The sequence below is a fragment of the Rattus rattus genome, chromosome 3 (genome assembly GCF_011064425.1).
Source record: "Rattus rattus isolate New Zealand chromosome 3, Rrattus_CSIRO_v1, whole genome shotgun sequence".
NCBI lineage: Eukaryota > Metazoa > Chordata > Mammalia > Rodentia > Muridae > Rattus > Rattus rattus.
The window spans coordinates 32,717,351-32,736,192 of NC_046156.1; the positions used below are offsets into that span (position 1 = coordinate 32,717,351).

At 39.7% G+C, this 18,842-nt stretch overlaps 1 protein-coding gene across 3 annotated transcripts in view; it reads right to left on the reverse strand.

Moving 5' to 3' along the window:
- Camk2d (calcium/calmodulin dependent protein kinase II delta) overlaps positions 1-18,842 on the reverse strand; it is a 264,785-nt gene that overhangs the window by 128,792 nt on the left and 117,151 nt on the right. For all 3 annotated transcript variants that reach the window (XM_032897359.1, XM_032897360.1, XM_032897361.1), the window contains exon 4: positions 1,731-1,785. In XM_032897359.1, the coding sequence (XP_032753250.1) occupies positions 1,731-1,785 (55 nt within the window). The remainder of the gene's footprint in view (positions 1-1,730; positions 1,786-18,842) is intronic.

Sequence of the window (18,842 nt, forward strand, 5' to 3'; positions counted from 1 at the left end):
CAGCAGAAACAACCCAGGCAATCATCACAGCTATGCAACTAATAGGACTCACCTGACTAATAACTTAGGCGAAGGGAAAAGAGTTTTCCATGATAGCATTTCACTGTAAACCATATTTTGTCTTAATGTGAACTGTTTTTATATGTTCTTCATTGGTTATTTTTCTGAATTATAAAAATGAATTATGAGAAAATAATTGAGTCTCGTCAGCTCTAATTTAATAAGGAATGCAAAAGCCTATAAAATATATAGATATAGGGTAAGTGGATGAGTACAGGAAAACCACACGGCAGGGGATCTGACCCAACACTGACATGTCCTCCAATACCCAGAAGGCATGGAGGGCAAAATCTAAATTATCTACACCTCTCTTAAGAGAAACACTGAAAAGAAAGTTCAGGAAAGGAAACAATACAAGAAGGGCTTCAGGCCCACGAGGAAGCAGGAAGCTGGAATGAAGAACTGCATGGGTAAGGACAGGCACTGGGAGAAGTCACAGATGACAAAGTATGACCCAGGCAGCACGAGGACACAGGGACACGCTGCACCTGTGAGGGCAAACCTGTGCCCTAGGGCTGTGCTCAATCAGGGCTTTGGCTATTGTTTCCCAGCATACACATGGGCTACAGGATGACGGATGGCCATGCATGGCTGTTTGGCCATGGTCAAGTTTTCTGTTTTATCAAGATAATAATATAACACTAATAAATTGGGCTTTTGTGCTAGCCCGTATCATAAGATTCGGGGAGCCAGTTCTCTTCCTGGGAAAACTTTACTCAATGGATAAAGTACTTTCAACAGTGTCATTGTTCCCTTTTTCTTCCGTTGGAAGTCAGTCTGATAACTGAAAAGAAAGCAATTCATTTTAGAAGACTGGAAGAGCTTAAGATTAAGACAAACCCACGTTACAGAAAGCAGACAGAGGAATGGTTTCATAACATTGCTAAAATCCGACGTAACTAAACCTATTACTAACCACTTTTAGATTCATGTGAATTTTTTGGTGTGTACTTTCAAATGCACTGTCGCAAACACCCTCATTAAACATGTGTACTATCATTATAAAATTCTCTCTTATTGTTGCCCCAACACACAGACACACATAAGCATGACCCATTGAATATCTCTGGGCAGAAAACTTTACCTGGATTTAGGATAAAGTTTCTGTGGACTTGTTCTCAGTATTAAAATTGTCAAATGATACCGCCAGTTTTTAATATCTCAAATAAGTAGAATCAAACTACTTATCTCAAGTATGTCTGTCTTTATTAAGCGCTAGGCAGTCATGCCCGCGGGCTATTTTGCTCTATACCTTCTAGGACTATATTTCCCCTTCAATCTTGTCGGCAGAACCTTAATTTAAGTTCTGATTAGCTTAAATGAACCGTGAAGACCGGGGTTATTTTCTTTGATTCTCCTGTTTATAGAAGATAAACTTTAGAAGCGCCTAGAAAATTCAATAGTAAACTTTGCTCGTGTCAGCCATTTCTGTAAAACATTTCCACAAGCCGTGCAAGGAGGAACACACTCAAACCAATTCCAAATGTGGACATTACACTGCTGTGAAGCTGTCTCTCTTTAAAAAAATTGAAGTGGAGAGTCACTTGCAAATCATTTTACAGTATTAGAGCGATCCTTAGTTGGGACTATGGCATGAGTAAAATCATATTTAAATCAAAATAGTTTTCAACTATATGACAAAAATAAATGAACATAAGGCATGTACTTACAAGTCAAACACCAAGTAATGGAAGCCCTCTTCAGATATACTGTCATGAAGTCTCACTGAAGAAAAGAAAAGACAAGAAAGTTTTCAGTGGTTTATTAAATGGTCTATAGAAAATGAGTTCTATGATCGACACTGCTTCTTACGTCAAACTTGGGATATATCAGTGTCATTTACAGAAAGACATAGGTGGAGGAAATAACCCAAGACCTGGGCTTTGATTCTGACAATTATTAACTATATGAGCTTGAAAAATTATTTAGGTTGTAACGACATTAGTATATGTATTAAAATGCTGGAAAATAGAAGAAAACTATTCCACACGTTCCCAGATAAATGCTATAGAAATGTTACTATACATTTACATGTATACATCCAAAGTTTTCAGGTTCAGACAATTCTTACACTTCCCTGTCATTCCCGTTGACCAGTGGTTCTCAACCTTCCTAGTGCTACAACTCTTTAAAACAGCTCCTCAACTATGGATGTCCCCAACCATAAAATTATTGTTGTTACTATGTCATAACTGTAATTTTCCTACTCTTGTGAGTCATAAGGTAAATCCCTGTGTTTTCCAGTGGTCTTAGGCAACCCCTGTGAAAGGGTCACGTAACCCTCAAAGAGGTCACAACCCACAGGTTGAGAACTGCTGCTCTTGATGTTGCCCTTATCCTAGTCTTCATCAACCAGTGCGATGATCACCACAGCACAGACAGCAAGCTAAGCATGAGTCTAGAAAAAGGTCTCCCTGCTGCCCCGTCTCTTCCATTTGTCCTTGAGTTCCAACATGACACTGCCTAGCCAGCCTGCCTTCTTTACTTAAGTCACCAAAAGTAGGTAAAAGTGTGTTTGAGAATTTGCTGGTGAAATAATAAACCAGTTCCTTCGACCTATGCCAATTTCCCAATGGAGTAAGCTTGTAGGTGACACTGACAGAAACTCATATATGAATCCTATGAATTGAAAACACTATTTACACCAAGCCACATGCAAACTTGCTCTTTTATCTATCTACTGTTTGGTTTTCCAAGGTTGTTTCTCTTTCAGCCGTTCATCTCTCACTGGCGATAACTTTTATTGAAGGCAAGAGGTGACAGAAAACAACCAACTTGAAGGATACCCTGCTTTTACAAAAGTCATGAGAGAACATAAGGTTCTACTGTAGCATGCTTGTTGATTTTTGTCAACTTGAGACACAAACCTAGACATATCCAGAGAGAGGGAATCTTCATTGAGAAAGCGGCTCCATAAGACTGGCCTGTAGGCAAGTTTGTAGGTTTTGACTTGACGAACCTTTGGTATGAGAGAGCTCAGCTTACTGTGGGTGGTGGCACCCCTGGGCAGGTGGTCCTGGATGCTCTAAGAAAGCATACTTGGGAAGCCATTAGGAAGAAACCAGTAAGCAGCGCTCCTCCACAGCTGCTCCACTGCCTGCCTCCAGAATCCTGCATTACGTTCCTATCCTTTCCTTCGTGACGGAATGCAGACCTCAGAGTAAAAGTTGAAATAAGTCCTTTCCTCTCCAGGTTGCTTTTGGTTACAGTGTAAACTTCGCAACAATAAAAACCCTAACTAGGACATTTAGCACAGGATTCTTTGACGATGGTCGCCACATGGAAAAGGTATGCCCAGAAGAATATTTAAGTGGGTTCAAACTACAACTATCTAGAGAGAGTCTACACTACAGATGCAATTCCAAACCCACATTCTACAGTGGCCACTCTTCATCACACGGTTCCATCCACCATGCTTTATAACACTGCAGCTTTGTACTTTGCTCTCTAGAAATCCCTTGGAGGTAGAGAAAGAGGGACTTTGGATGACTCTTAAATTACAGATGATTATTTATAAAAATGTGGACGTCCCGAGTCATTAATGTGATGATGAGGCCTGAATAGGAGGCAACGGGACTTGGCCCAGGAATTCAGTCCCAGACCTCAATATATTCACTCCCTAGTCATAAGAAGGTAAGGGACACTGTGGGGTCTCCCCATCTCTGTGTTTTGACATCACTCCTGAATTCTGAGATGCAGCTAAATCAACCCCCTTTCAGAATTACACGGAATCGTTGCGATTTTTCCTTCTAAACAGAACTGTATGATTGTCCTCCTGTGTGTTCACGTGTCCACACCCATGGGAAAGGGTCAGCGTTCTTCTCTGGTTTTTAACTCTTTGACTTCCTGTTAGAATCGATCTGCCTCCACGGATGGCAGGATGGCTTCCTAGTCAGAAATATACTGCTTCACACAAGCTTCTGCTGACAGCTGAGAGTACTCCTCATCTTCCATAACAGCTTCTCAAGAACTGAAAAATGTGTTTACCCTTATAAAATGCTACATTAATTATTCCCTATAAATAACAGTTAATTCCTTTTCAGACCGAAGGAATGGCATGGCGTTCTGTTCACACAGCTGTCAGCCCGAGCCTGACTGCGAGGCAGCCTCACAAAGCAGGCTGGCTGCTGGGTGCTGAAGCAGACGGTGCCACACTCTGGCCTCAGCTGCTCGGCAACTGCCATACGCTACACATACGGGTGCACGCGATTACGATAATTGCATGTTTTTAAGAGGGGAATTTTAAAGATAATGAAAAAACCATATAAGGAAACAGGTTAAAACACATCTCGGTAGTCACTGCCTTCTGACATTGTAATGTAACTGGATGCCACTCAACAGTAACAAGTGTAAGAATAAACAGATGAGATTTCATAAGCCAGAACAATATCACGATTGGCGGGAATAAAGTTTAAAACTCTGTAACATTAGGTCAAGACTTGAAGAAAATGCTACTGAAGCTAAAATACTTTTCATGACCTAATTTTCCTCCTTTCTCTACTGCATAAATTTGTTGATTTGTATTCAGAGCACAGTTACTATTTCCTTTTCCTGCCCTATGGTATTGTATAATTTCAATACAATTCCAGCTGATTAACAGAAGGTGCCATATCAGACCGTGGCCTTGTGTGATGTGAGAATAAAAAGAAATTTTAATTTGACATTTCCTACTTGTTTTGACATTTAATTTTGTTTAACGAATAGAAGATAAAATATGATTTTAATTCTTATATCAGGCACAGTTCAAAAGATTGTTGTAAGAGTTATTTTAGTTATTATATACAAGAATCATGATTGTGAATGTGATGGAGACCTTGAGAAAATATCCAGTTACAGTTACCACGTGGCCAAGCTAGGCCCAAAGGGCATACTGTGCGGTCTCCCTCAAATACACACAGGTAACAGAACAAGAAATGATGTATGTAGGGAGGATTGAGCCTGTGTGTCAATATTTCTGTTTGTTTGCCTGTCTGTCTGTATGTATATATGCATATTTGTATGTGTTAGTGTGTATGCTTGTGTTTCTATATATGTGGGGTATATGTATGCATGCATTCCTGTATATATATGTATATATATGTATATGTATATATGTATATATATATTGTGTGTGAGTCCGTATATATATGCATATATGTACAAACTTATATGTATTTAGAAATGTATTTGTGTGTATATGATGTCCATGTGCATATGTGTGTATACTTATGTATTTTTGCACTTGTGTATAGTGTGTGTTTGTGCAGATACACATGTTTTGTGTGTATCAGCAAATTCCTCAAATTAATAAGTCAGTGTGAAAGTACAAAAAAAAATAGAGTGGGAGAAATGGTACAATGACTAGGAAAAGAAAAGTTGTGCTTGATGAAGAACAATGTCCACAAAAGGAGAGGGCCACTGTGCACTTCAGTTAAAACTATAGTTATAGGATGTTTGACGACATAGAGAAAGCATGTGAGACACAGGGAGACAGAAACCATATTTGCCTTTTGTATATCATTTGAAATCCTTTAAAACATGTTACTTTTTACTTCAGAATAAGAAGTTAATAATGTTCAGTGATTCAGCTATGTTTTCTGATAGAAAGGAGGCAGAAAGGGGGAGAATTAAACTCTACTTCTAAGGCGCCACCGTTAACTGTTAGACGCATCATACTAAGAGCCCACGTTTCGTAGGTTTTGTGGATGGTACCACGGCATGTACTTCAACAGCGTACAGCATACTGTGCACGTGCAACACTCCGCGCCACATCTCCACCAAACCCAAGAAGAAGCTACTGCGTTATTTATGGAGACATGTTTTCCTTATAAACCTTTGACAGAACATGAAGTCCCGTTCCCACTAAAGTACTACTTTCTTATGACTTCATTTCACACCCTCTATCAGATGAAATCAAGGTCATTAATTATGATGACTTTGTGAAATTACTTGTGTGACTCTGGCGCAATTTATAATGGTTATAATTTAATATTATTATTATAATTCTTCCACACAACTCAAATTCAGGACCCACTTTGCCCCCACTACATTTCATTTTGGAGCTGAGCAGTCAATCGGACTGGTGGACTGCCATGAGTTCCTCAGTATTCCTGTCCTTTGGAGTTTGGAGTAGTATCCTGCACCCCTTAGAGCTGGTAGTTAGCTCTAACTGGTTAGCAGGCAGGAAGCAAGTGGAGCCTTAATAAGCAATGGCAGCTGACCCTGGGAAAGCACCTGCTGTGCTCAAAGAAAGGTGTGGTTGGACTACTGAAAGACTAGAGCCCCAGTGGAGAGATATCCTGGAGAGAGAGGGGTCACCCTGACATTCCATCCCTAGCAGAGCTCAGAGCCTGAGTGACCTCACCTCCAACTGAGCAGAAAAGCCATCTGAGCAGTGAGCTCACAGAACCATGGCAAATATCAAGAGAATATGATTTCATACCACTGAGTCTGGGAATGCAGACGGCCAGGCAACAACAGACGAATAGATAAGAAAGGGTTAATCTGAACGGTGTAACTGTCCTCAAATAATTTTTTTCCCCACATCACAAGCAATTTCTAGTGAACAATAATAAGATTGGCCCAGAAAGCCGGCATGAATTAGTGGGACTCTGACGTTAAGCATGGTGGTGACATGCTGCCAATGTTATCACAATACTAATAAAGTATTTCACAGCGAACAGATTGTATGGCATTCTCATGAGCAATGTTTGTCAGCTCTGAGTCACAGTTCCGATTATAAATGAGGGAGATTTTTACGTTTTCAGCGTTGTTGTGGTGCGAGGATGAGGTGGTTGGATTCAGTTCGCACACTGGGATGTAAAAATGGCAGCTTGTAAGTCAGAGCTTCCTTACATTCTCCTCAGTGGTTAATTATAATTCACAGCTAGAGCCAGTCCCAGCCAAGTTAGGTCATGCAACATGCCAAGCCTTCCCCAAAGAGGGATGCCAGCACTGGGTTCATTTGTGAATTTTTAAAATTGTGCTAGTATGAGAGCAGTTTTAACAGTCAAAAGGCAGAAGTCTAGAAAAACTGCAGCTCAGCCATGCCTACTCGGTCTTGTAACAAAGCTGTTCATTTTAGAGAGAAGATTTTCAAACAGAAAACGGGAACACTGAAAAATAAATTCAAAGTCTAGCGTCTGTCCATAAAACTGAGGGCATATTTGCAAATGTATCTTGTTTCACCTAATCTCTGTCTTTCTATAATACAAGGCAATACAAAATGGCAACACTTTTAAAAATATTTTAATTAAAATATTTTAATTAAAATACATTTGAAAAGCAGATGAGATCTATTTCTTGGACATATAGATCCAAGGTCATGGCTTATCTTATTTTCAGTGAGTAAAATATAGCTAGGTGTAGCTCTACACACATATGCACACACACATGCACATATACATCCACACATATGCACACATGCATACACATGTACAGATGGTCACTATTTTCTTGCACTGTGGTTTAAGGCTTGGACATCTGTACATTAACTTCTTTTGCTTGTCTTAATATCACGTGTATAATTTGGGAGTCTGACTGGTATGGTTAAGGATATGCACAAAATCCACAGTCTATGCTAAATTTAGGTACCTGAACACATGAATTTCTTCTTTTCTCTTCACCCTACAAGTTTTTGGTTTGTTTGTTTGTTTGTTTATGTATTTATTTATATTTAAGACAAGAGCTAATTATGAACATCAGGCTAGCCTAAACACTATGAGATTTTTTCCTGTCTTCATTGTCCAAAAGCTTGAGATTATGGACAAAAGGAGAATTCTATGCTTCTAAAGTTACGAAAGATATATGAATTTTGGCAAAATATCTATCACGTTATTAAAATGCCAATAAACATTACTCAAGAATTAAAATTACTTCTATATCCAAAAAAAATCATTTAGTAAAATTTCAATTTTTTTTCTTGTAATCACAGGAAAAAATGTATACTTCCAACTTAATATTAACCAATATTTAATTATATTTAAAATCAGTTTTTGGTCTTTAGAACAAAGACCAAAAATTAATTGAGCACTTTGATGTAATCAATTCAATTATTCCGAACAAACTTGGTAGAAATTTCATCCCCATTAAGTTACAAACTTTTCTAGAAGTATACAAAAAATATGGAGCTTAAAATGAGTCCTGGAGTGGCCTTGTTGGGGGCATAAAGAGCCTTATACTCAGAGAGAAGCACTAAGAGAAGGAGGAATGTTAATCACACAGTGTTGTCTCCTTGATGGGGGAGTTAAAATCAAGTACCTGCATTCCATTCAGAAAGCTGAGAGTGGTTTTGTTAAGGACCAGTGACTTTTTGCTATAGGTAGGGGGAGACCTCACCCAAATCTCCCAGAATAGTTATCCCAGACTCTTACCTCCACAGACCACTATCCATCCTTAGGGGAGATGTCACACATACTTTATTGCCTGCTGACCTCTATGCTATCAGTCAGTGACCACACTAGATTCTAGGACTTTGGCTATAGATCATACCCTCGTGGTCACATGGACTTTGTAAAAGAGTTTCTATGTAGTCCCACCTTAAGGTCTATTATGCACCTGGAACTGGACTGACTCTTGCCCAGAAACCTTTCCCCAAATTGAAGTCTGTTTTAAACATGTTGACAATGAACTGCGTGGCAATACACTCTTGATGTCTGGTCCAGGTGGACCAGTCAATTTGCAGTGGATTTTCATCTTTGCATGGTTTGATTCCCTGCCGTGACAAATGCAGGGAGCCCCTCAGTGTCTAACATCAATTTTACTGAATATGGCCTTCCAATTCAGTAAAATTTCCAACCTTATTCTAGATTTAAAGTTAACAGTAAAGTTAGACTAGCAATCGCAAGGGTCACCTAGGAGAAACAGTGGTGTGTTCTCATAGCTTAGACAAAAACCAGCTTAGTCCCTAGGACTTCTAGGTGTTCAAAATGTCTGTCACTGGGGAGAATTTCAACTCAGGAAAAGGGTAGAAAATAGAGAGAATAGAGAGAGGCCATCAGTGGCCATCAGTGGCTGTCTACTATATGATTATCAAAAGATATACATATATACATATCCAAAGATTAAAAAGGAAGGGAGAAATTTGTGTATGTGCATTTGTGTGTGTGTGTGTGGGGGGCAAATTTTGCATTAAGATAGCCATAAAGGATAGCCCCAATAAAGAATATTCACAAAGAAGGACAGGCAGCTAGCTGTGCTCTAGTGACATCTCGGCTATGACGCACTTGCTTTGCATGTATAAGTCTCTGGGTATCACCCCTAGCTTCACAGCCAGAAAGACAAACAGCTACTATCAATATTTAGCAGACTACAACCCTTTAAGTATGAGGTCTTTCTCTTCCGGACATTCCGACAATTTAAAAACATACCTCACTTCATTTGGGAGTCGTGTTTAGTGAATAAGCAGAGATAAAGCCTACAGCACGCATCTTGCCTGAACCTTTACCTCACTAACCGAGCAGATGAGTTACATTTCTGACAACTGCTCCGGTGAGCAGAGAATGGAGAACTCATTAACTCAGCCTTTCCCTGCAACTGACACTCTCGACTCAAATTCCCTGGTGATTCGCCAGGCCACATCTTCTCATCTGTCAAATCTTCCTTTCTGAAATTCATTCTTCATATAAAATAATGTCCAAACTCAGTTTTCTCTATGAACCAGAAATATGTGAATTCAAAAATCTTCCAAATTAGTAGGTGCAAAGTAAACCCGTAGCAGGTAACCATGGTATACTAAATTATAATACATTTTTACTACACTAACATCTTTCTCTCAGCAAATATTTTCACTCCAAAATACTTGCAGGGTTTTTTTTTTTTTTTTTTTTGGGGGTGTCTGTGTTTGTCCTGTAAGCAGGAGCTTGATCCCTAGAAACCACAAAAAAGAAATGCCCAGAGCAGTGCCATGCGGTGTAATCCCAGGGTGGAGTGGTCAGAGAAAGTGAGGTTCGTGGTTGCTTGGAAGGTCAGCCTGGTGCGTACCAAGCCAATCACAGAGCCAGACTGAAAAGAGATGAATGGCTTTTCTACAGATGACACCTAAGGTTGTCCTCTAGCCACGACATGTGTGCAAAACCACACCTGTACATGCACACACGTATAAATACACGCTCATACAAATGTACACACGCATACATTAAAAATTGAAAACATTACCTTATTCTTCTGAGTTATAAACAAGAATGAGACATACTAAATAATTCTATAATTGAGGGAAAACATCAATGTTACTTATATATTTATTGATGAATGTGATGCCAGTGGAATGATAAACTCTACTGATACATGAACCTGCATGTGATGTTTACCAGTCTGTATCTATCAGGAATATAGTAGTTAGTTCTGTCTAGTCCATGATGTTTTATAAGTTTTTAAAAAAAAATATATTGTACATTGTCTTGGGATTTCTATTGCTGCAATGAAACATCATGACTAACAAGGAAACTGGGGAGAAAGGGGTTTATGTGGCTTACACCTCCATATTGCTTGTTCATTACTGAAGTCAGGACAGGAATTCAAACAGCCAGGATCCTGGAGGCAGGAGCTGGTGCAGAGGCCATGGAGGAGAGATGCTTTCTGGCCTGCTTCACATGGCTTGCTCAGCCTGCTTTCTCACAGAACCCAGGACCATCAGCCCAGGGATGGCACCACCCACCATGATCTAGACCGTCCCTGTTGATTACTAATTGGGAAAATGTTTTACAGCTGGGTCTCCATGGAGTCATTTTGTCAACTGAAGTTCCTTCCTCTCCAGTGACTCCAGCACATGTCAAGGTGACACACACACACACACACACACACACACACACACACACACACACACACACACACACACACACACACAGGCAGTACATACATTTACCAAGAAATTAAACTATCATCTATAATCAATGTCTAGCATTCCAAACATTTCCACACTGGCTTACCTCATGGGCATCTTGAACTACACAACACACAAGAATTTGTGATCTTTCTACTAAAATCTGATCTATCCATGGTAATTCCTTTTCCATTTCATCGAGGAAAAAGTGAATCATGTGTAAGTTTTGCCTCCTCCCTATGAACAATATCCAAAATCAAAGACAATCCTTCCTAATACATAGACATGACAATATTCACAAGGATATACATATATATAACACAACGCCATCACTTTTCCCTCCTCCACTGTTGCTAGCAAACACTCTTTACCTCCCATGATGTTAGCAGCCTGCTCTCTGGCATATTTCAGAAGCATCTGACATCATTCCTGTTTTTCTATCCTGACCTCTCTCTTTATCAGAATCCAGAAAACCTATAAGTCTGATTATTGTCTGGCAGCTTAAACCCTCTAATGATTCTGCTCTGCCTTTGCAGAAGAAACCAAATCTACTCATGGACTAAATGTTACATCGCTTTATTACTGTCCCCACCCCTCTTACTGGTTCTCCTTACACTAGTATACTGGTGGTCTCCTGGGTATCTCTAGAGAACTCCAAGCAAGCATTTGCTTCATCTTTAAACTTCCTGCTTCCTTCTTCATAAAAATCTTCTTCCTGATAGATCCCCAGGACTTACAGTCTCATGTCCTTCCAGCCCCCACTCAGCTTTGGAGAAGACCTGCTTTGCTATAACTTCATTGGAACCCTGTTGTGTTTATTCATATGCATTTTATACTTGACTTCTTTCAAGTTAGGATTTCAAATATTTGGTATATACAACAAGAACTTATGGCCAGGAAGCAAGCCTCTGATTATTTGGCCCTTTACATAAGTGTGTTGATCCCTGAAGAGCAGACAAGAGTGATTAAAAGAGACAGGAAGCATATGAGAGGCCATGATGAGACAGACATGCTTATCTGTATGGCTAAGGATGGTGGAGGGACAGAAGAGAGTGAGGTTCCATCCAGCAATGGTTAGCACACTGAACGAGAGACGGGAGAAGAAGGTAAGCTAGCTACTATCCAATGAAACAGCAAAGAATGGTGGGAAACTGTCAGAGAGAGAAACGTACAGTGTGATAAAGGCACAAACGTGCCCCAAAGCGGAGGGGGTGCAAGGATGGCCATGCAGGAGTGAGGGAGGAGGTGCTAACAGTAATTTGACAAAAGCAATGAAGTGCGAGGTAACAGCCACTCAGCCCTGGACAGACAAGACATCGCCCATTGTTTAGGCAGCGCAGACATAGCAGCCGTGTCAAGGTAAAGGCAGACCCAGTCACCACAATCGGAAGACATGGGCATTAAGAACTGTGCCCCCTCAATGGATTGAAACTTAACTTCAATGCAACAGCACTGGGAGTGGGGCCTAATGAGAGAGGAGAAGGCCAGAAGGGCGGAGAGAATAGATTCACGTTATTATTACAAGATAATAATCATCCTTTTAAAAATGGAGCTTAATGTCACTGTTCTCCTACACTGTCCCTTTGTCTTTCTGTGATGTGATCTGTGGATACCCCAACTGCCATCCTTATGAACTAGTAACTTTCTGATCAGTAGAAACCCCCCCAGACCCCTATATTTTATCATAGCAGCTTAAGTCAAAGACTCTCAGTGCATTTTGAATGTGAAGTGTACCCCAAAGTGTCCTGTGTCTGAACTCTTGGTTCACAGCCAGGGCCACTGCTGGGGAAGTCCAGGGAACCCTCAGGTGGGAGGCTGCCGGATGCAGTTCAGTACAGGCAGGACTCGAAGGTTAGAACTGGCCTCTGCTGGATCCAGGCATTCTGCTTTGCCTTCTCCACTGGGGTGTGACAGGTGTCACAGAAGAGAGCAAGTCTGAACCAGCCTCTGTGACTTCCTCCATGAAGGAGACTATCCCCTAACCGGGCAGTTCTCAATCTTCCTAACGGTGCAACCCTTTAATACAGTTCCTCACATTGTGGGAACCCCCTACCGTAAAATCATTTTTTGTTGCTACTTCATAACTATCATTTTGCTACTATTGTGAATGAAAATGTATAAATATCTGTGCTTTCCAATGATCTTAGGTGACATCTATGAAGTGGTCATTCAGTCCCCTAAGCAGTCATAACCCACAGGTTGAGAATCTCTGCCCTACACTATGGGCCAAGATAAGCCTCCCCTCTGGAGGTGCTTTTGTTAGCTATTCTGCCACAGAAAAGTAACTGCTTCAGTTATAAAGTCAGGCTAAGTGAAAATTAAAGAGAGGTGAGTCACTAAAACTTGGCAAATTTCTCAGAGGCTAAAAAAAGTTGCTAAAGATTCCTTCATAGCTGGTAAATTTTCAAAATTATTTCCTCTTTGTAGAAGATAAACGCTTTAAATATTCTTTTATAAACATCAAATCAGAGGGCTTTGATTCTCTGTCACTTGATTTCTGTAACGCCTTTGGGTGAATTCCAAGTCTCCCTAATGTAATATGAGTTTTAACCCTTTGTGCACATGTCTAGTATTCACAGCTTCAAACTACTCACACGATATCCACTCTGCTTTTTCATTCATGCTCTAAAGATGCTAATGTCTCGTTACTTTCTACATGCTCTTTCTAATCAGTTGTTCTTTCTGGTTCATATTTGCTGGGGAAAAAAAAAAAAAAACCTCTTCATTTGTTCTCAATAAAACAACTCATATGACCTTAATTTTTTTTTCCTGGCCTGCACTTCTTTGCTTCATCCATCTTATCTAGTTTTGTGGCTATATATGTATGGGTCACATGTAGGGCAGGCTCTCAATGGGTGTTCCTTCTGCCTCTGTTCTAAACTTTGCTTCCCTATTCCCTGCCAAGGGTATTCTTGTTCCCCTTTTAAAGAAGGAGTGAAGCATTCACATTTTGGTCACCCTTCTTGAGTTTCATATGTTCTGTGCATCTAGGGTAATTCAAATATTTGGGCTAATAGCCACTTATCAATGAGTGCATACCATGTGTGTTTTTCTGGGATTGGGTTACCTCACTCAGGATGATATTTTCCAGTTCCATCCATTTGCCTATTAATTTCATAAAGTCATTGTTTTTGATAGCTGAGTAATATTCCATTGTGTAGATGTACCACATTTTCTGTATCCATTCCTCTGTTGAAGGACATCTGGGTTCTTTCCAGCTTCTGGCTATTATAAATAAGGCTGCTATGAACATAGTGGAGCACGTGTCTTTGTTATATATTGAGGCATCTTTTGGGTATATGCCCAAGAGAGGTATAGCTGGGTCCTCAGGTAGTTCAATGTCCCATTTTTCTGAGGAACCTCCAGACTGATTTCCAGAATGGTTGTACCAGTCTGCAATTCCATCAACAATGGAGGAGTGTTCCCTTTTCTCCACATCCTAGCCAGCATCTGCTGTCACCTGAGTTTTTGATCTTAGCCATTTTCACTGGTGTGAGGTGAAATCTCAGGGTTGTTTTGATTTGCATTTCCCTGATGACTAAAGATGTTGAACATTTCTTTAGGTGTTTCTCAGCCATTCGGCATTCCTCAGCTGTGAATTCTTTGTTTAGCTCTGAACCCCAGTTTTTAATAGGGTTATTTGTCTCCCTGCGGTCTAATTTCATGAGTTCTTTGTATATTTTGGATATAAGGCCTCTATCTGTTGTAGGATTGGTAAAGATCTTTTCCCAATCTGTTTGTTGCCGTTTTGTCCTAACCACAGTGTCCTTTGCCTTACAGAAGCTTTGCAGTTTAATGGAGATTTGTTTTGCCTCTGGGCATGGTGGCACAAGCCTGTACACAGGCACTCTAAAGGAAGAGGGTACCTGAGTTCAAGAGACAAACTGTCCCAAGACAACAGCAACAAAAGGGAAATTTATATTTTTACTTCAATGATTCTAAAGAAACAACATTAGTAGGAATGTTAAATACTGTAGGTCATTACTTTAGCTCTGTAGTCTTGTGAAGATTCTCCACTTAGCAACCTTAAGGCAATGAGATCAATTGTTTAAGGAGCTAGAAAAATGGCTGTGGCTTAGATTTTTAAAGAGAAGACAGCATAGCAGTCATTAGAAATACAATTCTTGAGTAACACATTCCTTCAGTCATTCAGAAAATTTACTTGAGAATTATGTTGTGGTTTGCGCCATGGTCCCTAGAACAAAACTCTTGATAATTTTGATTCTGTATTCTAGATTATTCGATGTGCAGCTAATTTTGTGAGGTTTCCTTTTGCTGTTGCTGTTGCTGTTTTGTCTTTCTAGAGCACCGGTGTTGCCTAGCAAACAGTCTAAAATTGTTGCAGGCTATAACCAAAGAACTAGAAAACTCTGTTTACTTGTAGCTACTCACTCAAATATCTTTACCCAAAGATAAAGACTTTTCAGCCAAATGATTTTGTAGCTTTTCAATGTTGTTGTAATTGCTCCCAAATTAGTCTGCCATTTAGAAAAGTTGGTAAATTGTTTAGCTTCAATGATAACAGTAAGCAGCTGCTTCGTGTCCTCAGTAACCTGCCTCAAATTCACTGCAGGTAAAGAAACTGTCATTCTCTCCAAGAGCAAACTGGACTCTTCACTTGCAGGTCTCAGTTCTTCCTTGTTTCCTATTGTCTTAAGGCAGGGAATGAACTCCTTAACATGGCCCAATTAAGCTACAATTTATCACCCAAACTAGGACAGTTGTGAGAGGGAAAGAGAATGACTAATTTTACATCAGTAAAGCAGGACGGTCCCTGGGAGAGTGGCTAACGTGTCACCCAGCTAACGTGTCACCCAGGGTTGCCTTTTTTCCTTTTGTCTCATCCATTCAAGTTCCCTCCAATATCAGGAGCCCTCTCCAGACAGGTTCTCGCCATCCTTCTAGCTTGAAGCCACACTTGCCTGCCAGTTCTCTGGCTTGGTGTTCTGTCTTCTTCCTCAGGCTAACCTATCTGTCCTTTAGAACTCATTTTCCACAAACTGTTGCTTTAGGAAGTCTCCTTGTTCTTCCAATCCAACTCTATTGCCCTGACATTTTTTATAGACCGAATACCCTGAAATACTTTTGATTCTGCGGCAATTTAACCAATATTGTCTTCCTCACTTAATGCCTTGACAAGACTTATGCAACCCCAGTGAATACTGTCAGACACTTCTGTTAATAAAAAAATATAATAAAATATAAATATAAAATAATATATCTTCAAAAATCTGTAGCAGAAGAAATATGTTTTCAGAATGTCATAGAAGAACACTGACTGGCTAGCTCATCCAAGGGCTATTTCATTCTCTAGAGCAGTGGTTCTCAACCTTCCTAGTGCTGTGACCCTTTAATAGAGTTCTTTATATTGAGGTGACCCCCCAACCATAAAATTATCTTCATTATTCATAATTATATTCAAATTATATTCATAACTGTAATATTTTTACTGTTATGGACCTTAATGTTAATTTATGATATGCAGGATATCTGATATGTGACCCCTGTGAGTCTTTATCTAGAACAAGAATCTGGTCTTAGCTATAGTTTCATAATTTAATCGTTAATTAAGCTCTAATCAGAAGTCTATAACCAAGACCTATATCCTTAGCAGCCCACTTTTGTACAACCCTTGAGCAAATGATAATTTTTCCACATTTATGGATTTTTAAAAATCAGAAAAAAAGCAAAATATAAAGGATATACGAGATGTTCGTGGCCTAAAATATATACCACTTAAAAAAGAGTCTGTATTATGGTACTTTACAAGAGGAAAATCAATGATAAAGCAAACAACTCCTCAGGATTATAGCTCTACTATGCACAAAACTGTCATCAGTGTATATCGCAATCCATTTCTAGTCTCTCTAGTATACTGAGCCTTTTGTATTTCTCTAACTACACCTGCATACATGCAGGTTCAATTGTTCTAACTGGGAACTGTATTACATTATAGGGAGGTACTATGGTCCACTTAGCTAGTCACCCATGGAAGGAGATCAGAATTGTTTAGTGCTAAGGACCTTGCTTATGCTAATGACACATGTTAACTGCACAGACTATCTCTGGGCTACACCCCAGACTGTTTTAGCCCAGGAGGGTCCCTACCTCTAGAACTCTACTGTTCCAATTTGCTTTCTTTTGGGTTTATTTTGCTTATACATCCTTATTTATCCATCATGAAGGAAATCGGGATAGAAACTGAAGGCCAGATCCTAGAGACAAAATGTGAAGGTGAGACGTGGGAAGAACGCTGCTCACTGACTTGTTCTCCAAGGTTTGCCTTAGAAACTCCTACCCACGGGTGGCATTTTACACGATGAGTTTGACCTATCAACAACAAATACTAATCAAGAAAATGCCCCAGACTCGTCTATAGGGAATCTGATGGAGGCATTTTCTCAATTGAGAGTCTCTCTTCTCAGATGACTGTAGCTCTGTCAAGCTGACAAAACAGTCAGCTACCTTCTTGAAACTCAATAGCCAGCCATTCAATAATCCCCAGGGAGGAAGTCTTATTCCCTTGTTCCTAGGCCTACTGCCCATTTGGCCTCAATTCAAACAAAATGAAGGAAGGAGAGTAGACAAACTTATTAAATGAGGTAAAATCATTTATCCTGAGCAAGGAAACTATTTTGTAGGGAACGAATCCTGTAAGCCTAGTACATAACCAGTTTTAAAACTCAGCATATGGTTACTCATGGTGGCACAAGCCTTTAATCCCAGAACTCAGGAGGCAGAAGCTGGTGAATCTCTGTGAGTTTGAGAACAGCCTGGTTTACAAAGAGTTCTAGGTCAGCCAAGGCTATATAATGAAAGCCTGTCTTAGAAAGAAAGAGGATGGGAAGGAAAGAAGAAAAGAAATTTAGAAATGATATCAAATCCCAGTTAAAATGTGCCATTAAAACAATGAGTTGAATATGAAACATATACAAACATAAACCTAAATCTTACAATTTCGTTGATGAGAAAATATTTTTGTACATAACCAAAACTCCAAAATAAAACAAGAGAGAGAAAAAGAAAATACTAATTTTGTTCTCACTCTTATTGTGTTTTAATCAATTAAAATGAACATTTATGTTCACTTGGTAGAAACACTGGTAGACACCTTTCTTTACTCTTTTATGTTTACATATTAATATACATACTAAGCATCTTTCTATTTCTTTGGCCCAGCACACATAAGAGAACTCACTGAGCAGTCAAGACGGAACTCAAAGTCACCACCCCTGAAATCTGGTACAGTACTTCTGGTGCCACTGTTCTTTGTGAGGAGCATATTTTGGTATATGTAACTATTTAGGTAAACACACTATGAAAGAAGATATAGATCTACCATTGGCCCATTAGTGGGTTATTCTGACTTAGTATCCATTACCAAATTTTATATTAATATACAATAAGTTTCAATTTCAATAGTTGCAAAAAATAAAAATAAAAAATACAAATTCAAACCCGGGCTGACCTACAATCACATTGGCAAGCTAAGAATCCCTGAGAAAACTTCTAAGTTCTTATAAACATTGTTAACATCCTACTATCTACAAAAATACTCCATCAAACCTTGCCTTATCTAGGAATCTTCCATGTGTCCTTGACAGAAGCAAAGTCCTCTCTCCTGGCCAAGTAGGTGGAGTAAACAAGGAAGGGACCAGCTGCTTGGACTGCCAGATGTCTGATGATCAATGGAGCAGACACAGGAGTCTGCAGCAGAATCAGCCTTGTCTTCTAATTCTTTGAACTTCCCTTCTTTAATGTGAAATAAGTAGTCTAAACTAATGAAGACAGCGGGCAGAAACTCAGTAAAGAGCTGTTGGCGATTGTTGTGGGGTCTGCTTAAACTAACATAAACCCAACATAATTCAAACACTAGGTCATTGCAGATGGCAAAAGATCATTGTAATCAAGCCTCTACTTGATCGATCGGGGATTTAGATCAGACTTGGGACCTGAACTGTGACCCTGAGGTAAAGCTGCACAG